This window comes from Siphateles boraxobius, unplaced genomic scaffold (assembly GCF_051911475.1).
Source record: "Siphateles boraxobius isolate OS27281-9 unplaced genomic scaffold, OSU_SipBor_1 8, whole genome shotgun sequence".
Taxonomy (NCBI): domain Eukaryota; kingdom Metazoa; phylum Chordata; class Actinopteri; order Cypriniformes; family Leuciscidae; genus Siphateles; species Siphateles boraxobius.
This window is the reverse complement of record NW_027509208.1, coordinates 17,855,189-17,877,798: the sequence shown is the minus strand read 5'-3', so window position 1 is coordinate 17,877,798 and position 22,610 is coordinate 17,855,189. Positions and strand designations below refer to the sequence as shown.

General features: G+C 40.8%; 3 protein-coding genes across 4 annotated transcripts in view; 2 read left to right on the top strand and 1 right to left on the bottom strand.

Moving 5' to 3' along the window:
• Nucleotides 1-116: 116 nt before the first annotated feature.
• Nucleotides 117-3,311, bottom strand: itpa (inosine triphosphatase (nucleoside triphosphate pyrophosphatase)). Its single transcript, XM_077221079.1, has 8 exons — nt 3,164-3,311; nt 2,437-2,494; nt 2,288-2,352; nt 2,131-2,204; nt 2,013-2,044; nt 1,818-1,930; nt 1,212-1,288; nt 117-868 (listed from the first exon to the last, which is right to left on the bottom strand). The coding sequence occupies exons 1-8, from the start codon at nt 3,224-3,226 to the stop codon at nt 739-741; spliced, it is 612 nt and encodes a 203-aa protein (XP_077077194.1). The 5' UTR covers nt 3,227-3,311; the 3' UTR covers nt 117-738.
• A 93-nt stretch (nt 3,312-3,404) lies between these two features.
• Nucleotides 3,405-11,196, top strand: mettl13 (methyltransferase 13, eEF1A lysine and N-terminal methyltransferase). Its single transcript, XM_077221078.1, has 8 exons — nt 3,405-3,755; nt 4,940-5,681; nt 6,749-6,948; nt 7,040-7,229; nt 7,334-7,510; nt 9,612-9,824; nt 10,019-10,150; nt 10,268-11,196. The coding sequence occupies exons 1-8, from the start codon at nt 3,603-3,605 to the stop codon at nt 10,558-10,560; spliced, it is 2,100 nt and encodes a 699-aa protein (XP_077077193.1). The 5' UTR covers nt 3,405-3,602; the 3' UTR covers nt 10,561-11,196.
• Nucleotides 11,197-12,035: 839 nt separating this feature from the next.
• dnm3a (dynamin 3a) overlaps nt 12,036-22,610 on the top strand; it is a 48,687-nt gene continuing 38,112 nt past the window's right edge. Inside the window, exons 1-2 of one of the 2 annotated variants that reach the window (XM_077220750.1) lie at nt 12,036-12,346; nt 12,586-12,814. In XM_077220750.1, coding sequence (XP_077076865.1) covers nt 12,654-12,814 — 161 coding nt within the window. In that variant the 5' untranslated portion in view covers nt 12,036-12,346; nt 12,586-12,653. The remainder of the gene's footprint in view (nt 12,347-12,585; nt 12,815-22,610) is intronic. The other variant, XM_077220749.1, reaches the window with a different exon arrangement.

The following is a 22,610-nucleotide window of genomic DNA, read 5'->3' as shown; positions in this document are numbered from 1 at the left end:
GAGGGAAAGAGGGACAGGAAGAGAAAGTGAGTGAGCGAGTGAGTGAATGACAGAGAATGCAAGAAACAGCAGTGAAAACACTGCCTGCATGCCATTAATAATGAGAAACACAAACAGTGGATGATAAAACTGTAATACAGAGTAAAATCCCCCCTGCGCAGAGGGCAGATGAACAAACAGGAGGTGTCACAGAAACATCCGGAAGATTTATTACTCTGAATTCCCCACTTCTCTATCCGGAGACCTGCTCAGTCCTCTCCCTCTCTCCCTCTCCCTCTCCCTCTCCCTCTCCCTCTCCCTCTCCCTCTCTCTCTCCCTCTCTCTCTCTCTCTCTCACACACAGCTTCAATATATTAGTGAAGACATTGCATAAACTTCCATTGACTTAATATCAACCCAAGCCTACCCTAAACAAAAAAAAAAACGTGCTAAACACTCGATTTAAATAAAAAAATTATGACCAATTTACAAGCCTTTTAACTAGTAAGGACCAGTAGTTACTATAGCCAATGGTAACTTAATTAAAATCCATCTAGATTCATTACAACTTTAAATGAATATTAGAAGGAAAGATGATGATATATTGTGCTTTTTTTTTATAAACAAAGCATTTATTTAAAAGACAAAGAGGATGGAGTACATATTAAACCGTTTAAGATCAGCACATTAGAGCAGTGATTTGAGGCAGAGCCTAACTGAGCTGTGATTGGCCGATTCTGCTTGGAAAGAGAACAGAACTCAGTCCTGGTGTTTTGTGCGCTTGGTCTCCGGTGTGTCGTTTTGCTGGGAGAAGTGTTCCGACAAGGCTGCCAGGGCACGGTACCGATGGGAGATGCTGTTCTTCACTTCTTTAGGGAGCTCAGCATAACTGGCCACAGAAACACAGCACAGAGGAAAGAGAAAAACAAAAGCAGGATCAAATCAAAAGAGCTTTGAATGGTTCTAATAATTTTATCTGACAGCATTCGATTTGAGATACCGTTAAATAAATTGTCAATAAGGCCTGTGTTTACTTATCACTGATTTAATATTTCACTCTTTAAAGATAAATACAGCAATTTTTGCATTCTTACACTGCGATCACATGAACTCTAGGAAAAGTCTATCATAAATAGTTGAACATTTTGTTAAAACACATTGGATTTAATTTGACCGATGCTGCCACCTAGTGGTGAACTTGAAAAACAATTTAAAAATCTAATTCTCCTCACGTTTTTTCATAACCGTCAGGCTGGAAACAAGGATCCCAGCCAAAATCCCTTGGACCCCTGGGCTCAACAATACGGCCCTGAAAAAATATTATTAGAAATGTCAGAGGGAAGAATCAAAACCTGCAGGCTATTGGGTTAACAGTCTCCACCAAAATATTAAGCAGCACAACAATGATAAGAATAAGAAAAGCTTGCATGTTAGAATGATTTCTGAAGGATCATGTGACACCGAAGACTGGACAAATGATGCTGAAAATTCAGCTTTGCATCACAGTAAATATTATTTCACAATGTTACAGTTTTACTATATTTTGATCAAATAAACGGAGCCTTGGTGAGCAATAACACTTTTTTTTACGACCCCCAACTTTTAAATGGTAGAGTACATAAAAAATCTGTGGAGCTTACATACAGTACATTTCATCTGTCAATGGAATTAGTTTATGTTTTGATAGTGATATTGGAGACAGAAATTGGAGACAGAAATGATGGGGAAAAGAGAGAAGGAAATAAGATAAGATCCTTAAACTTGTATTGCCTGTATGAACACCGAACCTCAATGTAAAAAGCACTATATCTGATGGGGCAGTAAATAAACATGCTCACCTCGGTTCTTCCTCTGAACAGCTGAACTGGCTCCTCTTTTCCAGCAGAGAAAGCAAATGTACACAGAGCCCAGGCTGATTTATCTTCAAAACCTGCCAGCAATTTATACAATCCTGCAAACATATGAAATAAAACAGCTTAATAATTCACATCAATTCAATAGATGTAGGCCAAATCTTTGTCAAAGTGTCTTACCTTCAGGCTTCAGTTTATCCAAGAACCATTTTCTGTCAAGAGAAGAAAAATATTTACTGTATACCATGCATATCATTTTATATTAACAGCATATAAAAGGAACTAGAGAGAGACTCACATGTAAGGTCCTGGTAGTCCTCCAAGCGCCTTGAAGCACAGACAGGTGTCCTCCACCAGCACTGGCCCATCCACCTTCAGTGAAAACACACAAGATCATGTGTGAGCCGAGGCATCAACCCAGTGAAAGTCAGTGAAAAAGTGTACAATTTACAAACCTGCCTGACTGCTTCTTGACACTTCTGTATAGAAATCTCATCTGGTTCTCCCTGATATTCAGGCACTGTAAGCCACAATCACATTACAAATACAGCAACAGCATGCTTGAGAAGTCAACAAAACATTAACATAACAGCCAAATACTTACAGTCAATCTTCTTAGAAATCAGTTTGTAGGGAAATTTGTCACCAAGGATCTGAACTACCTGTTTGAACAGGGAACTATTAGATTCAATGAGTAAAATAATTTTAATTGTAAAAACATTTGTTTGACCAAGATTTAACCAATACTAACCTCTGCGGAGTGATATTTTAATTAGGAAATTAAATTTTAATCAGAATGTTGTCCCATTGCGGTGTATTTATTTGTAATTGTCTACATAATGATAACATTTATTTTTACCATTTATTTCTAGAAAATGTCAAGATCATGGTTTTAATCTGCATTTAGTTTTATTTTGCATTTTTGCGAATCTTCCTGAAAATTATTATAAAATGAAACAGTAAATGTAACATTTATGATTTGCTGTAACTTATTGTATTATTGACCATGAGCCTAACCACTGGACGCATTTAAAACACATTTAACATTTCAGGCCGTGTTTTGTAACCTATTTGCGGGAATAGCGCAAATGTGTGCAGTTGAATCTAAAATCTTAAGAAGAAAAATCTTATACACTATAAAATCCACTAACTAGTCGTTTATTTAGCAGGACTGGACATGGAATATTTATGAAGCTGCCATAACATTTCATGTGAGGAGAGGAGAGACTATTCATGCACTGCAAGACGCTTATTCACATTCTGTTTACGTTGTACTTTTACTGGATACTTTATGGCTTGGTCACTTGTCATGAAACACGCCACACTCTCACCTCTTCCAATTTTTTCGCGTTCCCGGTAACGAATACCACAGTTCTGCCGGTAGGTACTGCCATGTTTCAGCCTGTTTCGGCCCCGCAACAACAAGATAGGAAGGAACGGTAAAACTTTAGGGCTCTGTCGTGTCATAAACCAATCATATTCATCGATCTACAACTTCCACCAATCAGTGAACGCATATACCACACACACTGACCAATCGCTGCTTGTTCTATATCGTCCTTCTGTAAAATCACTCCGGGTGGAAAGTGCAAAACATGTGGGAGAGCGTCATCACAGGTCAACGACTACAGCATAGAAATCATATCTTCAGTAGTATTTACCCTCTAAATATCTTGGTAAAGTTTTATCTGCCTGCACAAAGTTATAATTTATCAGTTAAATCTAAATAAAGCTTAATTGAGAGGGGGCTTGAGGATCCGATCCATAAGCATGAGCTTATTGCCTCGCACCGCTGAGGAGTTCAGCTCAGCCGACTACTGGGAGCGCTTTTTCCGTAAAAGAGGAGAAAAGGCTTTCGAGTGGTACGGAGACTACAACTCGCTCTGCGGTGTACTACATAAATACATTAAACCCCGTGATAAGGTAACTAACGTTATGATTTTAATAATGCCAGACTTTAATGATTCCATTCTGATGCTCTCATCTCATCTCATGTCAAGTTCAAATATGTCATAAATACCGTTCAAATTTCTGGGGCCAGTAAGAGATTTTTTAAATGAATGCTTTTATTCAGTAAGGTGTAATGTGATCAAAAGTGATAGTAAAGACATAATATTACAAAATATTTAGTATTACTTTCTACTTAAAATAAATGCTGCTGTTTCTGTTCAACATTGATAATAATAAAAGGCATATTCGAATAGTTGTAAAGTATTACAGAAATAAATTACATTTTTAAAAAATAATAAAAATAGACAGAAGACAGTTATTTTAAAATGTAATAGCACAAACACAGTAGAACAAACATACAAATAGAATAAACACTGCTTTTCCAGTTTTTTTGTTAAGTCTAACAGTAATTTTCAGGTGGAGAAAATGAATAATCAAATTTGAACGAGCAATGCATAGTCTTCACTGTATATATTAAATATATATTTATCATTATTAAAGTTACAAAAGTTATTCAGTCAAGAGCAGCGAGTGACTTTTTTAAATTAAAATTAAAACAAAGACAGCATGAAGTTTATTAGGCTGCTGTCACTTTAAGAGCTTCACGGATCCAATATACTGTTACATGTGTTTTATTTCTCAATTGTTTATGTTAACTCAAAATATAACAGACTATGTTTACTAGAGTACTCGCCGAAACAGGCATTTTTCTTTATGTGAATATGTCCGTTCAAGCGCGAGAAGACGTGCAAAAGTGCTCAGTTCTGCATTCGCACGCTGTCTGAAAAGCGGATTTATGAGTGCCTGCTCCAGAAGTGTGCCTCTTTTGCGTCTTGTTGCGCATGAATATTTAAATTTGCATTGGGCAGTCGTTATTGTTGAGCCCTGCTTTGTGTGATGAACATACCAAAATTTAAGTCAGTTAATTTTCACTGTCACTGGAACAACTGATTAATTGTAAAGATCTGACTCAAAAGGACGATTCTCTACTTCTTTCACACTTTTGAGCTAGAGAAAAGCTAGAGTATTTCAATGTTTTTGGTAAATAATGAATAAACTTTTTTTATTCAACTTATAATTCTTTAGGAACCTAAATAGGTAGGTTGTACTTAGTGTTATGTAAATGTATAAGTAGAATTGTAACTGTTGGCCTGCAGGTGCTGGTGGTCGGCTGTGGTAACTCTGAGCTGAGTGAACAGCTCTATGATGTTGGCTACCATCAGCTAACCAACATTGACATCAGCGAGACGGTGGTGTCCCACATGAACCAGCGGAACGCAGAGCGCCGTCCTGACCTGACCTTCCAGCAGGTGGATGCCACCCAGACAGGCTTTGAGAGCGGGAGCTTTCAGGCAGCCCTGGATAAGGGCACGCTTGATGCGATGGCTTCAGAAGAGGACGGTGCTCTTGCAGGCAGGATGCTTGCAGAAGTTGTCAGAGTTTTGAGTGTTGGTGGCCGGTATGTTTGCGTAACATTAGCCCAGGAACATGTCATAAAGCTGGCGGTGGAAAATTTCGCTCAGGGCTGGGCTGTACGAATTCACTGTCTATGTGGACAGCAGAATGAAGTGTCCGATACCTCCTTCGCCCTCCCTGTTTTCGTTCTGGTCTGCACCAAATTCCGCCAAGCGCCTCCATTTGCAGTGCTTGAGCTCTGTCAGGGGGAGGATGGCGTTCCAGTTAGACTCGCATCAGTACCGGAACTGTTGTCTGCTGTGAAGGAGAGGCAGGCCTACAATCTAATGCTTCATAAGCTCAGAGGTGGAACAGATGCTAGCAGCACACAGTGCCTCACACTGTGCAACGCAGCCACCGGCCAGCCACGATACACTCTGACTGTACAGGACAGCCTGCCTTCTGCCAAGCTGCCACGGAGTAACCACTTTGCCATCTTTATCGGTGAGGATTTGGTTCTTTTGCCTCTTCATTGTTATTATCATTGTCATAGGCTAAGACAAATGTAATTACCTGAGTGCAACAGTCGAGTTCTGGAAGTAGAAATCCCATTAATTTACTCAGTCTGGGAATTGATTTTTAATGATAACTTATGAACCGTTTAAGACCGACCTAATGTGAGCTACAAGGTTGTTAATCGATGGTCTATGCACACATTATTTAAATTTTAAATAATTGTGTTTAACAGCGGAGTTCATGGTGAAAAACGACATTCTTCATGATTCTGCAAGGAAATCTCCATGAATCAACAAGCAAATCACATTAACACCAAATAACACTTTAGTGCCCGCTCACTCCCATGAAGCATTGTGAAGGAAGTAGAGTCAGTTTCCCTATCAAACTTCTTAAATATTTCTATGCATAATATGTGTTTTTTGCAATAAATGTAAAATATATTGTTTCTATATTTATTATCAACATCTTTAATTCAATAGTTTTAGATTTCGCCATAGTTTGCAATGATTTGTGAGATTGTAGTTCTTTGGGATGTGCTTGAGTAGACTTTACAGAGTGCTTGACTCTTGCATTGTCAAAAAAATGTATACACTGCTTGATGGAAATAACATCACAACATTTATTTCCATCAAGAGGTGTATCAATTCTTGGTCAAGATCTTGTATTGACAATGCAAGAGTCAAGGACTCTGTAAAATCTACTCCGGCACATCCCAAAAATGTAAGGTCTGGACTCAGAGGTGCCAATTCATGTGTGAAAATGATTCGTCATGCTCCCTCCCAACCATTCTTTCTCAATTTGAGCCTGATGAATCTTGACATTGTCATCCTCCAGGATATGGCCACGATGTCTCTTCCTACATGGTTGCTTAAGAAATGAAAAGCTACACACTCGATCCATTAGAGTTAGAAGAACTGTTGCCAAACATATAACATGCTAGAAACATTATAATCACTGCAATAATCATCCAATCATAGACTCTTAGCCTTAAGAATTTGTCAATTAAACAGCAACTTTTATTAAAAAAAATTTAATTCAACTTTTTTAATTTTTAGTTCCTCAGGGCCGTGAGTCTGATTGGTTATATGGCTCAGCTGAAGGTCGGACTCAGCTAGCGTCCAGTGCAAAATTCAGACGCCTGATCATTGTGGCAATGCATCGAGATCAAGAGTATGAGGACATGCAGGCGGTCCAATCAGAGCTCTCTCCAATGGTGATGGAACTCGCTCCTCCTGGAATGCCAGCCAATCAGCAGGTGCACGAGAATAACATGCAGCTGTATTGCTCTTTATCTCGTCTTCATTTCTCGCTAATGCACTTTCTCTTTCACATTTGCTGTGGCATAGGTGCCGTTCCTGTCTGTGGGAGGAGATCTGGGGTGGAGGGAGGTCGTTGGACGAGGGCTCAGTGCTTTGACTGGAGAGTACTCTGTGGAGGATGTGAGAGGAGAGGATGGTCACCTCTATCGCAGGCTGATCTTCATGAATAATTCCCAGCTGGTGCAGTCAGAGAGCAGACTACGGTCTAAAGCCACAGGTGCAGTTATTGAACACCTGGATGCTGAAAACAGCTGTGTTTGAATTCTGCAATGTTTACAGATAGACTGAAGACTTATGTCAGTGTTTCGTCTCTTTCTCCAGCTTCTTCTACTCATAAAAAGAAGAACAAGAAAAAAGCCAAAGCATCTGTTTCTGAAGCCCCTGCTTTAATGGAAGCTAAAGATCGCAGTGTGGACAGGGGTTTTCTCTGCTGTACACACCATGAAGTCATGGTGGCGGGTTTTGCCATGCTAGGAATGGATGCAATCAATAATAAAGGCAAGTGTACCAACATTAAAAAGCTTAGAACAAATTTGAAGCATTTACATTTGGAAAGGGTTGCATCATTATTCTTTTTAATTAAAGTGTGTACTTTAATTGATTTTAAAATAATTCATTATTTCCTGGCTAAATATGCAGACAACAATATAAGTCCTGAAGTAGACACTACCATTCAAACGTTTGTGGTCGATAGGGTTTTTCAATGCTTTTGAAAAGAAGTCTCATCAAGCCTGCAAAAACAGTAATATTGTGAAATATTATTACAAAATAACTGTTTTCTATTTTAATCTATTTTAAAATGTAGTTTATTCATGTGATGGTAAAGTTGAATTTTCAGCATCATTAACTCCAGTCTTCAGTGTCACTTGATCCTTCAGAAATCATTCTAATATGATCATTTGGTGCTCAAGAAACATTACTGATAATTATCAATTATCAATCAATAAAATTATTAATTTCTTTTTCAGTGGTTCTTTTGAAAAATTAGTTTGAAATGTATCATAATTTCTGTAGTTCTGTTAGCAATTTTGAGAAAAGAATAGTTCACACCCTCAAAAATTCGGTTATAATGTACTCACCCTCAGGCTGTTCCATATGCTGTTATTTTTTTATTGAACACAGAAGTAGAAATTTTAGAAGAATTGTTATGCAGCTCTTGTCAATGAATGATGATTCATAGTGACCAGGGGCTATAAAAAAGCCTAAAATAATCATGATTTTTATTATCAAATTAATCCACAGGACGTGTTCTATTGCAAGTTTAGAGGAAAAGACTGAAAAAGTAACTAGGGCGGCAAATAATGATTGTTTTGATAATCGATTAATCTGTCGATTATTAATCAGATTAATCTGACATTATTTTACATAAACAATTTTTTTAATTTAATTATTTTAATCCATTATTTTTAACAATGTTGCACCCCAAACAATGTGTAATATAAAGCCTATGAAAATAATATAGTGAATGTATCTAAGTAGGCTATGCTGTACATTATATGCAAAAAATGGTTTACATGAAAAAAAATTACATTCTAGACCTAAAATCAACTGATTGCTTAGTTTTAAAAATTAAAAACTATAATAAACAACAACAAAAGCACAAAATGTTAATTTCTAAAAGGTATGAAGAACTCACACAACATAGTAATTAAGGTGATGATACACAGGGCAACTTGTTGAGCAATGTTGCTGGGCATCTTGCCGAGCCATTGTTGCGTGGGCACTTTCCCATTGAAAATGGGCAATACATTTCTATCTGGATAATTTAGATCGGTCGTGGGCCCTGTGTCTCATCTGGTTGCCCGTTGACAGCAACATTGCCCAGCAAAATTGCTTAAAAAGTTGCCCTGTGTATCATCACCTTTATAGTACATTAATGAGCTATATCCAGAGCCGGCCTGTCCAGCATTAAACATGATACAATTCACAAAAAATGGTGAGAAATAAATCACACCCCCAACACACACACACATTACATAAAAATGATAGCTCTGTATAACTTATACATGACAAATTTCCCAAAAAGATAATAAATACAAAAAAAACCCCATCATAAACAAAATCTGAAAACATAAGAAACATAGACAGTAGCACTTCACACTAATTTGCATAATACCGCCTGCAATGTATTGGGAGAACTCAATTACCATGATTGTCACAGTATTCATATACACAGATTCCACCACACTTCACAGCCAAATGCTCACGTTAGTTATAAACGTGACAATTTTTGTATTTTAGTGGCGCCCTATTAATGCTTTATTGCATATGTTCACTGATAATTTCGCCCTTCCCTAAATCTTGTCTAGCCTGTACCCAGAATTCACAGAATGGCACAGCGTGTTAGATTACTACAGTACAAATGTGAGAACCAATGACATTTTGCTGTAAATTGAATGTCAGATAGCTTTGGTAATTGATAACTAGTAAATTTCGGTCAGTTCCTCGCACAAAACTATTGTATGAGTTCAGAACACTGCAATAAAGAGCATGAATCATATGGACCACTATTATGGTGATGAATGTCAGTCCCCCTCAACGATATGCATAATTCACAAAAAAGTCTGTTCTGATTAGTCCGTCACATGTTCTCCAACAGATCACCCAGTGTCCGTGTTATTGGTGGGACTAGGTGGCGGGGGTCTGCCCCAGTTTCTTCATGACTTTGTGCCTTGTGCACGGGTGGAAGTGGTTGAACTGGACCCAGCAGTGCTGGAAGTGGCTCAGACCTGGTTTGGATTTCAGAACGACAAGAGGCTGAAAGTTATACTTGGAGATGGATTGGAGCACATCAAAACACTGGAGAGCCAGGGTAAGAGATCATCTAGACTCGTAATTCTAAACCTTTTTGATTCTAAGGCCCCCTGTAGTCCACAACAATATTTGATGGCCTATTGGTCATCTATTTTATGGAGAAGACATGGAGGTGGATTTGGGTTTTAGCTGATTTGCTCAAGACAACCTGTTTCTTCTAAAATATATTACATTTTTCTGCACTCTTTATAGGGGGACATTCTTTTGATGTCATCATGTTTGACGTTGACAGCAAAGACCCAACCCTGGGCATGAGCTGCCCTCCATCTGCCTTTGTAGAAACATCACTTCTGAAGAACGTTTACAGCTTATTAACTCCTCGAGGCAAGCACTAAAAGAAGTTTTGAAAAGTTCTGATTTTGAGATAGTTTGTAAAATATACATTTGTTTGTGATGAGTGGTTGTTTTCCATGATCATTCTTACTTTTTCCCATCCCACAGGACTATTTATGTTGAACCTTGTGTGTCGAGACTCGGCTCTCAGGAAGTCAGTTCTTGAACGTGTTCAAGCCGTGTTCCCGCGTGTGTTCTCTCGTGGAATCGAGGGTGAAGTAAACGAGGTGCTACTGTGTTGCAGAAGTGCAGGAGAGGAACACAAACCTCACAGCGTTCCACAAACATTACAGCAGACAGCTAAAGACCTACAGAAGACACTACGTGCAAACACCCAGACTGCATCATGTGTGCCTCAAATAGACATTACTACAATGTTGAATGACCTGAAAGTCATCTAAAGCTGTGGAGAGATAAAATAAATGGCTTATTTCACTTGTGCGCATCATTTTCAAGGAATTATTCCAGTCCCAGTCTCGTGTTGGCATATAGTCTGGTCCATATTGCATCCTATTGTGGAAAACAACAAAACGTCTACTTAGAAAGGAGGAGATCATCTGATTGACCGTTAAAGTCACCATGAATTATTTTATGGAATATTGCGGCATTTATTATAAATTATTTATCCACACACATCAATATCATTTTGTGGTAGATGTTACCCTACTCTTTCAGTGCTTTTAAAGATAACACCAAAATCGTATTTCAAATGTTCAAAAGAATTTTTGAATGTGTTGAAACTATACCAACTATTATCACTGACGATCTATGCCTAAATGGAACAACTAACATCAAAAGGCTTCATTAACCCAAATTATCAATACAACATGGAAATCGTTTGCACTTTAAGTTATTGTTTTATTTTATAGGACAAATAATAACAATATAGGGAATACAATTTATGTTCAGATAATAAGACTCCCTTATTATGTCAGTACATTTTGTCTTGCTTTATTGGTTTCATGTTCAAACAAAGAAGAATTGTAATGGTCCTGAAACAGAAATAATAAAATAATCATAAATTCTTTGACATTAAATATCTGTTTTTTTGTTTTATTCCTCCTGAGATATGCCTTAAAATAACATAACATAACTATGTTCATCCATATAATGTTAGGTTTTAGGACATTTTTACTGGTTGACAAAAATATAAATTAAATGTACTGCTGTAAAGAGAAATTCTCTAGTGTATTTTTTACAGAATCAAACTATCTGGCAACCCTATGGCTGTGCCCAGTGTTATTTTTACTGTATGAGTCTACTGTTCTGACATGAGGGTGGATGCACCCTGCAATGGCATTCACTGTCCTATCAAGGGATGAAAGGCCATTAAAAACTAAATTATAAAGGAATAATATTAGCTACTATGTAGATGTGCATAAATGTCCTAGTTTCTAAAGTTATATTCAGCTCTATTTATACCGCTTCACATGTATGTTTGAAATTCTGGTGATCCATATTATAATAATAGTAGCCTATGTGTTTCTGCTATTCAAATAATGAGTGATTGATAGTAAGTAACCCCATGTTTATATTTGTTTTTGTTATTTTTTTAAGTTTTATCTTTCACTGAATAGACACTTAAGATTAACCGGTCGCAACTGACTGAGTTTTGCTTTATATATATATATACAGATTTGTGTCTATGTATTCATTCTGGTCTAGTTTTTAGATTGTGAAAAGGGGCAGGGTCGCTAGCACGTGCCGCACGCCCCTGCTGGTACGTCACTCTGCCTTTTTCCTTATGACTGAATTCTGATTTTGTTTTAAATTTTTGTTCCTCATACATTAATAACAAGCAATAATAAGCAAAAAGAGCATACTGTTGAGTAGCAACAAATCTGTATCTTTATATTCCCCTAGAGGAGTGGCGTCTGCGCGACCACGCGCAAGCGCGCTCAACGAAAAACGAACAGTTGGCTCTCAGGTTTCGACCACAAATTGAGTCCAAGGCAAATTAAAACTGAGATGATTAAAACGGCGAGTTTCAGTGAAGATAGTTTATTTTGATTCTTTATATATCACCTTATAGTTTCTTTCGGTTCGTCGTGTATAGAAAGGGGTGTGTGTTTTTAAGTTCAGTCACTGCTCTGCTCAGTGTCCTCCTGTAGCCTACACGAGCGCCGTTACTCTGAACTGCTCCCTGCTCCGTCTGTCAGGAGGACCAACGCTCGGAACAACGAACAGGTAATTACGTTAAATTTAAAAAGTTTAACTGATTTTTATGCTCATTACATACACTTTGTAAAGACAAAACAAAACTTTATATCGTGAAGTAACGCAGTGATTGTAATAGTGGTTTTGTATTTCACCAATAATTGATTAAGATAACGTTACTAAAGTTATGTCTGGATAAAAACTGAGCTTACTTAAATTTGTTAAGTTGTTTCTCTCTCTCAATTTTTATATTTTTGTTATATATATAGCTGCTATATATAACAAAGGTTTGCTGAGCCCAGTGATTCACGCGCCGCATCCTCGCGGCTCTGTTACCATGGGCAACCGGGGGATGGAGGATCTCATCCCGCTGGTGAACCGCCTGCAGGACGCCTTCAGTGCCATCGGACAGAGCTGCGACCTGGACCTACCGCAGATCGCGGTGGTCGGGGGGCAGAGCGCGGGAAAAAGCTCTGTCCTGGAAAATTTCTTGGGCAGGTATGACACCATCATAACTGGGCACTGTCTAGATAGCTGTGTATTATAATTAACAGCTCAGTTCAACATAACAGGGAATTGCTAAGACGTTATTAATGCCATTATTATTGTTCAAACCAATGTAGGGGTTCAATAACAGGATGAAATCAATATGGGTGGCAGGTAGGAGTCAGGGTGACTGAAGTATGATATAGAACTGTCAAAATCCTAACAAAAGAAATGGATACAAATATCAAATTGCCATGTGGCTGAAAGCGATAATCTCAGAATTGACTGATTAATTGGCTAGTGGTGTTGAATCGAGTGACTTTTTGGCAGAGGCACTGAAGTGTGTAGCTTAAGCAGGTGCAGATGGTCAAGCTCTCATCTGTAGTCGGGAGCAGTCACTACCTCTTCCTCCATCTGTCTAATGGCCTGCCAAGCCAAAGTCCCTGAGCCATGCAGAATTTGAAGATTTACTTCATTTTCTCTGGACTATACAGATCATGAGAACAAACTGGCAATCTGATGTAAGAGAATTTAAGGCCGTATTTAAATGAGATAGAAACACTTATTTTTCTTAAAAAATTAATATTTTTCCGAGTCTGATAATTTGGTTGCTTATTGTCATTTTGTTGTATTATTTGTTAAATGTGTTAAGTGTAAAATAACACACACACACACACACACACACACACACACACACACACACACACACACACACACACACACACACACACACACACACACACACACAATTAGAATAATTTCTGAAGGATCATGACTTAATATGTGACATTAAAAATATGTGACAATAGAAAACAGTTATTCTAATTGTAATAATATTTTATGCTTTTACTGTTTTTACTGTAGTTTTGGGCATAAGAGCTACCATCAAAACAAAAAAAAATCTTTCAGACCTCAAACTTTTAAACTATTATCAAACTATTTTAAGAGTCTCTGTAAGGCATACAGTTTCAAGTCTTTAATCATCTTTTATTTTCCTTGCACAAGAGAACCTCACAGGATCTTCTCTTTGCACGCTGGTTTCCGCATGGAAAGACTGGGCCTGTCCAACAGGAAGCGGTGATTGTTAGTGAAAGCTATTGTTTGCTCGGTGCATATCAGTTTGGTGAGCTGAAGTGAAGTGAATAGAGCCTAAGATAAGTGTGTCTGACTGAGAACAGGATTCATTGCTTATCTGAGACGGAGGCACTCAAGCATTCTGACCAAAATCCCAGTCAGTGTGTGAGGCATCATGCTTTCAGGCAGTTAGTGGAAACCCAGTTTACTTTTTTCTTATAGACAGGCTGTTATTCTTTAATGACTCTTGAATTCTGTACAGCAAATGTTATGTTGTTTAGAACATGTTGACCCACTTCACAATACGCATATTGTGACCCACAATCACATACTGTATGTCAAAATTCAAACATCTCTGAAAGTGTAAAAACACAGTAAGATGTTACGTTCCTCTTTTCAAAAAGTCCTGAAAAAGTAATGAATACCTTAGAAAACGCCTCAGGCGTGACAGGTGTCTGAAATTACTATCAAATCACGGCACTCATATTGACCGGTGACAGACCATGAATCATTAACGTGCGACCTGGAAGTATATAAGGGCGCCTTGCAAACATGATAATCACCAAGGGGGTAATCCATCAGCCGGAAACTAAAGCCTCCCGGGGGCCGCCATTGTAGCAGACCATCACCCACCTCATTTTGGCGTCACTTTGACAGTGAATAACTTTACATCTGAGGCGTCCAAAGACTAATTTGTCCATTGTTTATTTCTAAAGAAACACGACAATGTATAAAAGGCTCCATTAATTTGTATCTTACGTTATGGCCCCGTAGAAGCCATTTTTGTAAAAATAGGCTAAAGATTTCGTCATAACCACACGACTCTCTTGTCGCACAATAGAGAAATTATCGTGCAGACAGGAGGAGAAGCTCTCAGGCAATCTTTTACTGTCTATGAGGCAATCGGGGGGACATGGAGAAATAAAGTCTAGGGGAAGCCCATAGATAGAGAGTCCATATAAGCAACTGGAGAAAATATTTCAACAACGTTTTTGAGGAATTGGAAATATTTCGGTTTGTGGCACAGCTACTAGAAGATTTACAACTGTCAGACAGGTTGCTCACGTCACATCTAGGCTACGTCGTCAAGCTCAGTTTGAGCCTGCGCAGTACGCTCAGCCATCAGAAAGTGAGTGCTTCTAATTGGGGTTCACGTTTCTCCGTTGAAATCAAGGGGGTCGCTGTGTCCATTTCTTTTACTGTCTATGATTGTCACCTTTTCGTCCGAAGGGGCTGTTTGGTAGGCAGGCCCCGAGGCATAGTGAAAAGACGCAGTGTTTCGTTCCATGTTCTCTGGGAACAGAGGACAGTCGTTAGGCATAAAAAAAAATTGGTTCCGGTTTCCGACCGACCCTGTCAATTTATGTGCGACCCAAATTTATTTTATGAGCTTGGGGAAGAAATAATACAAATTAAATAAATACACAAATAAAAAACTTTGAGGCGAACTATAATTTATGTTTTTGTACAGCACCATATTTGTATAGCCTGTTGTCCTCCAGCAATGCTAACAAACGAGGCAGCCACGGGCGTTCACACATCGTTGTTGTCATGTAGATGCACTGCTGCGCTTGTGACAGGGCGCATGAACTGAACGAGCAGAGAGAGAGCCCCGGTCGCGCGCGCGCTCTCTCTGCGCAGCCAGGCGAAAGTATAGGCGTCACCGTCTCAAAACTAAGCACTGTCTAGCTCTCTCTCCCTCGCACATATTAATGAAAATAAATCGACACGATGGCAAGGTCGGAAGACTAAAGTTTCATGTGGAGCATTCAGAGATTTCTTTTTTCCTGAATTACCGCTGGGTGGGAATTGTGCTAAAATACGTTGCCTTATCTTCTCTGAAAAGCGTTCCACACATTCAGCTGACATATAAACAACACTTTAAATAAACGAAAAAACTATCCAGTGATGAAATGTTTTCTGTGATGACACCGCCGGGATAATCACACAACACGCACACGTCCGATAATGACACGTCTAATTCGCGAACTAATAACTCATTTGAACCGATTCGTTTTAATGAATGGTTAAAACAACTGATCTTTCTAACACTGAACTCACGAGACGTCTGAATCGGTGTATAACTAATCGGTAACACTTTACAATAAGGCAACCCCGTTTGCCCCCGCGCACACATTTAAAATCAGCGTGTGTGTGTAACATGCACACAAGGTGGTAGAGTACATGTACAGGTAGGCTATGTTATGAGAAAATAGAGTAGCTTATCAATCGCTACTGAAAATAAAAAATAACAATAACAATAATTTCCTTCCTATCCCTTGCTGCCACTACAAAAAAAAAAAAAAGTCCCTACCGACCCATGACCTCAACTGACAACCAACCGGATCCAAACTTTTTTTTTTTATGCCTTACCTAGACATTCCCTTTCGAAAGGGAACTCACACTGCGTTGATTGACGCTAAGGGGAACGATATACCAACGCCACCATGCTAAGGGAGTGCATACCCACTGGCAGTGAAAACTGTCAAAACCAGCAAATTCAAATGAAATGCCAGAACCACTCACCCTCAGGTCACACCTGGGCTGTAAGTGACAGCATTCCCTACAGTCATTGCCCAAGCTATACAGCTTGGAAACAGGAAACCCTCTATAAACATTGTTTAATGAAAGGCCTGCCTGGGCCTGCTCAAGGGCCTAGGACCACAGCTTCAAATTTAGAAGGGGTCTCTTCTAGGAAATGTGGTTAGGGAACCCAAAGGAGCCCCAGCCAATCACTATTCAGGGGAACATACTCACCTGAAATGCCACCAGGAATGCCTGAGCTGGTGTCACTTACATTGGACATTTCAGTCTGGCCAAATTCCTGTCTGTCCGAAGACAGAGCCTCTGGACACTTGCTTTTAGATAAGGCATCCAACCCGAGGAACTGCGAAGCTGAAAGTGAATCACTCGGCCCGGATCTCAGAGTGAAAGTGAAAAGTGAAAGTGGCACGTGATGGCCAAGTATGGTAACCCATACTTGGAATTTGACCTCTGCATTTAACCCATCCAAGTAAGTGCACACACATTAGGAGCAGAGTAGTGAGTAGTGAACACACACACATTGCAAACGTGGATACACACACCCGGAGCCGCGGGCAGCCTTGAGTGGCACCCGGCGAGCGATTGGGAGTTAGGTGCCTTGCTCAAGGACACATCAGTCATATTCCTGCCGGTACTGGAATCGAACCAGCAACCTTTGGGTCACCAGTCCAACTCTGTTACCATTAGGCCATGACTGCCCCAAGAGAGACGGGGTATCCAGGAGAGCATGACTCAGCATAACGCTTACAACCCTTGCCAGCTAGGGGAGTTTCTCTGCTCATTCCACAGATCTACCCAGCTCTTGTGTTTCAAAGCACTGAGGACTGATCTAAATGGGAGGCCTGACGAGAGGCCTACGACCATCTGACCAGACTCAGGAGGCTGAATACTCATAGTGACCCTCAGTGAGGGGAGCACATGGCCTGCCTGGTAGGCAAACCAGGCTGTAGGCTAGATAAAAGAGGTTCTAGAAGGGAACCATTAGCAGAAAATGACCATTAGTCATGCTAGGGCGCAAGCTCGCTTTCAGAAGCTGTCTGCCTAGCTGCCAGAACCCAGCGTCGCTGGGTCTACTGAGGCCTACTACCTGATAACCAGAGGGCTGGCTACCTAGTGCCAATATTTGGGAACTCGCTTTTAGGAAGGCCTAGTGAGGGCTACTACCTGGTAGCCAGTAAAGCTAGCTGTGCAGTTGTTCATCCTTGGGACTTTGCCTTAAGAGAGGCCTGGAGAGGCCTACTACCTGATAGCTAGCATCCACGGGAACTCGCCTTCAGGGAGGCCTGGAGAGGCCTACCATCTGCCTTCAAGGAGGCCTGGAGATGCCTACTACCTGATAGCAAGCTAAAACTGGTTATTGCTATGAACCCTGATTCTGGCTGTCAGTCCCAGGGCGGCCTGCTAAGGCCTGCCAGTCTTTGGGCTCAGTCTCGGAGCAGTCTGTTAAAGCCGGTCGTCTGAAAGTTTTCTTTAGGTAAGAAACTGACTGCCATGGCCGTAAGGTTGGGGGTCGAAATACATGGTGGCCTGATAAGGCCAACCGCCTGACAGTGGTCAATCCTATTTGGCTGATCATGATCGGGACTAGCCTCCAGAGAGGCCCACTGAAGCCAATTGTCTGATTGACCAGCGAATTAACAGTCGAGCACCCCATGATGGGGCTCAGGGAGGCCTTGCTAAGGTCAAGACCATAAACACCACTGTTTGTATACCCCGTCACTCAAGACTCACTTAGAAGATTGAGAGGCCTACTGGGCCTGAAGCAAGTCAGTGCTGTCAGCCAAAATCATACTGCCGGGGACTCGCCATCAGTGAGGCCTGGTTGCTCCAACTAGCTGATAGCGAGTTTATTCTGCTACACACATATACCATTGGGAACCCTACTACACCAACACAAATATTGAGACCACCCACAGGAGGCCTAATAAGGCTAGCTACTTGGTCGCAGCTATAATGTATGTCCCATAACGTTAGGAGGCTTCTGAGGAGGCCTGTTTAAGGCCTACTACCCATAAGTGAGTCTGTTGCCCGAACTACTAAATCCAAACACCTGAGGTAAGCTGCCCTACCACGCAGTCTTGATGGCTGCCCATTCAAGGAGGCCTGCTAAGGCCTACTACCTAATGGCGCAGCCTTCGTTGGCAGATGAGCTGTTTACACAGCGCCTACAGCATCGGCAATGGCAATGCTCTGGCTTAACGGGAGCGTACTTCAAAAACCAAAAAGAAGTGAAGGTTAGAACTTTCCACTCGACCCGAGCCATAATGGTGCAAGGTAGGATAATATAGAACTTAAAGTGAAGAACTCAGACCTACCCTGTATCACAGGGGAATACTACCACCCAACCCTGAGATTTAACAGGGTGCCGGCCCACCAGCAGCTCTAGAGGTGACATAATTTTATCTGCCCCCAGCCTAGGGGAGTGGGGCTGGCTTGTAAGCCAACCACCTACAACCCGATACTCGAGCAGGTGAGTGGAGCCTATTCTGCAGCCCAAATCCATATGCTAGTTCTGCATGGCAGGGTCAGGCAGACAAAACCCAGTCTCTTTGTGATGAGAAAGACAGCCTGCTCAAGAAAGACCCATTGTACTGTGAAGGCCTTATTGACGCCTAACCCAGGGTCTTTATGAATCATGCCTCTGCACTAAGCTGCATTATTCTTCTCGCCCCAGAATGCAGAAAAGGGGGTAGACCATGGCCTAACGACTCCCATGGAAGGAGGCTGTCAAATAGGGATGCTAAAAATGCTCAGCCTACTAAAAACCCAAACAGAGCTCAAGGGGGCGATGTACTCATTATGGATAAAAGCGTCAGCTAAAAAAATTAAAAAAATCATGACCAAAAAATGTCAGACAGTCTTTTTTTTTGAGAGAGAGAGAGAGAGAGAGAGAGAGACCAACTACTCTACACTGAAGTGGCTAATAGCCCGAGGGCTAACACAGATGTGTGTAGAAAAAAACAAGCGGTAGCATAAACATTCCCATTCCTCTCAATGACGTTATGCCACTTAATGCAGCTGATAACATATTTCATATGAGTGAGCGGCGGCCTCAAATACTCTCACGATGAGAGGAAGCCTAAGCTACATAGTTTTACAACTAGAATGAGCAGTGACATACCTTGCTCTATCTTGCATATGACAACCAGGGAAGCCATCACATACTCACAAAAGAAGCCCATACAACTGGTGCTTCTCTCTATCGTTCTAGCCACCTAATAGGGGAACTTCAGGGCCCTAAAACCAAAAACCAAAATTTTTTACCTTATGACATTGACATTGACATGACCCCATAACTCTATACAGGGAATGAGGTGTGTAGAGAGACACATTTTAGTGTTAGTTTCACACAAAAATTACTCTTAAAGAAGACCAACTCAGCTCACCTGCGGCGTGCGAAGTGAAGACTCACCAGACAGTTCTTTATGAACATGGAGTCTACCACCTATACATGCCTGAAAGAGGCACTCTCACTAACCAATCCGAGGCAGGCTATCAGAACATTGTTCTTACCATGGGCCCAGCCACAGGCCTGATATAAGAAGCGCCTGTGTTCGTTTGTGCTGGATCACCTCCCTCAGATTCTTGCGGGAGTCGCGCCTCTTCTGCGACCTACTCCTCCATGGAGGAGGCGCACGAGAGGCGACACTGGCTCTCTGGCCCTGTCTAGCCAGGCCCTCCTGTCTATCTGGGCGTGGATACGGATCTCAGCGGTATACATGGTCCTAAATGCAGCTGAGCACGCTTTCGCCTCTCTGTACTTTCCAACCACCGCCTCCACGGAGGTGCCGAAAAGCTCAGAGGGCGAAAGCGGAACCCTGAACCCTTGGTCTACCGCTTACAGCATGTGTCGGAAAAAAAACCTGCCTATTGCCATATCTGTATTTCAGCTCTTCTTCAGTGTTTCATAAACAGTGATGCGAATGATGGTATCTGTTTACCGGAAATATCAATTCCAGAGTGAGTCCTCATCCTTTTGAAGTACATCAAACTGGATTAACAGCTCTGAAAACAGCATCAAAACAGGAACCAAACTTTTCTAGGGCTCAGCTACAACTACCGTACAACTACAACTACCGCAAAATTGGTACATTGTTATGTAGGTATGTAACAGAATGTGAGACTCATTTCGGCACTTCAGAATCAATTGTTTCTATTAGGAGACACTAACTTTATTTGTCGTGCACTTTTACATTTACAAACAGCTATATTACACACTGCATGAAAGATAATATTTGAAAAAAAAAGCATAATAGGGGCACTTTAATTTATTTCTATCAGTTCTTGCATTCCATGGGAATCAAAACCATGACCTTGGCTATCACTCAAATCAAAATCGTGTTTCTACATGCTTCATAACACCTGACCATGTAATAAGTTATGTGGTCTGCCTCTGTTTTTAATGTAAATTGATCAGCTGAAATACTGTACAATGAGTTGCAAATGGTTTTCATTTATGTACCATCATGAACGTATGTGGTGCAGTAATATGATGGCCTACTTAGAGCTCATACACAGCAAAAAATGAGTATGTGTATCCATAGCAATGGGTTATATATGAATGGAGAACACTGCACCCTCAGCCATCTGTGATCTCAGTATCACTGCCAGTCAGAGATGCCTGGAGAAATGGGTTAGTGAAAAGGGATCTCACAGATAGAGGGAGCGTATTGCTTGGGTTTAGTAGAGGATGTAGTTGATTATTACATGACTAGTAGATGACATGACAAAATGCAGAAATAAAATGTTGATGATGTATTTGTAATCTTCTTTTTTTTGAGGAATTTCCCAGGCTGTCACACTGGTTTACATTACATATACATTTATAATTTTAGCAGACACTTTGAAAAAGTGTCACTAAAAAAGTGACAAACAAATGAGTAATACTACAACACAAGCGATTCATCCAGAGGATAACATTAAAGTAACATAAAAAGAGCAGCAATAAAAAGTTTTGGGAAAGCAGAAGTTATTTATTTATACAAAATTATTAGTTTTAACATGGCCGCCACTCCAGAGCCTCTTCATGTCATGGTTGCCACAGCCTTTGAACAAGTCTCCAGCCATCATGGCCGCCGAGCTGAAGCAACTCAGGCTGTACCAATGCTTTCAAAACTGGCGGAGGCCGATTATGAGTCGCCTATATGCACTCTATTGATTCTGACATGACCACGGAGGTCATCCATGAACTCACTGTGACGGGCAGCCGTTTTTAACCTCTCGCCTGATTCTACCGTTCCGCCTGTTTCGCCATGGTGGTCATCAGCCCCACTAGCTGCACCGTTGTGGTCTTCAGCTCTACTTGCTTCACCGTGGGGTTCTACAGTTTCGCCTACTCTGCTGAAGTGGTCTTCGGCTCCGTCTGCCCTGCCGTGGGGATTTCTAGTTCCACCAGCTCCACTGAAATGGTCTTCGGCTCTGCCTGCTCCGCCTTGGTGGTCTTCAGCTCCACACCTAGCCAGCTGGCTCCACCTTGGTCACCAACTTTGTCTGCTGCGCTCTAACTCCCAATCTACCTCAGTCTCCACTTCTTGTTCCACCACACAGGCCGTGCTTCTTTATGGTGCTTTTTGAGCTTAACAGAATAATGACAGAATGTTACTTTTAGCTTGAGCTAGTGCTTTAATCAATATTGAAATGTTTACTTAAACACCCGCTGAAATGTGTAAACATTAATGCAATGTTACACGTAGGCAATGTTCAATTCAGCATTACTGTGTCTGTTTACCACAGTAATGCATGCTGGGTACTTGGGGAGGGACAGTGTGAAATAAGCAGAAAGTGAAGAAGAAAGCAAGGACAAGGGGGAGAAGATGAGGCTGCAGCAGTTGAGTCAAGAGGGGCTTTGTTAAGGGGTTAGAAAGTGGAGGTCAAGGGTAAGTATTGGGAATGACTGGGAATGTAAAGGACATTGTTGTAGAAGAGTGAGCCATGTGTCAAACACACAGATGAGTCACTGCCTAGGTGAAAGTTCAAGCTAAATACCACAGGCTGGCTTGTTCATGTACTGTAGTTTCATGGCTAAAATACGTTCAATACTCAAGGCCCCAATATACTCACGGCAAAGTTATTTTTCCGGCGCAAATTTTTTGGAAAGTTCGCTTTAGCAAGCTGGTTCGAACTCCCAAAACAAACTCCAAACGAACTTCGTTTTAACCTGATTTTGTTCGAAATTATGTCACATCAGTTT

Excerpts from the sequence above, each read along its gene's own strand:
- itpa (XM_077221079.1), bottom strand. The coding sequence starts at position 3,226 with ATGGCAGTACCTACCGGCAGAACTGTGGTATTCGTTACCGGGAACGCG. Across the intron at positions 2,205-2,287 it reads GTCAAGAAGCAGTCAGGCAG|GTGGATGGGCCAGTGCTGGT; the intron begins GTTTGTAAATTG and ends TTTTCACTGAAG. Across the intron at positions 1,289-1,817 it reads TGTTCAGAGGAAGAACCGAG|GGCCGTATTGTTGAGCCCAG; the intron begins GTGAGCATGTTT and ends ATATTTTTTCAG.
- mettl13 (XM_077221078.1), top strand. The coding sequence starts at position 3,603 with ATGAGCTTATTGCCTCGCACCGCTGAGGAGTTCAGCTCAGCCGACTAC. Across the intron at positions 7,230-7,333 it reads ACTACGGTCTAAAGCCACAG|CTTCTTCTACTCATAAAAAG; the intron begins GTGCAGTTATTG and ends CTCTTTCTCCAG. Across the intron at positions 9,825-10,018 it reads CAAAACACTGGAGAGCCAGG|GGGGACATTCTTTTGATGTC; the intron begins GTAAGAGATCAT and ends CACTCTTTATAG.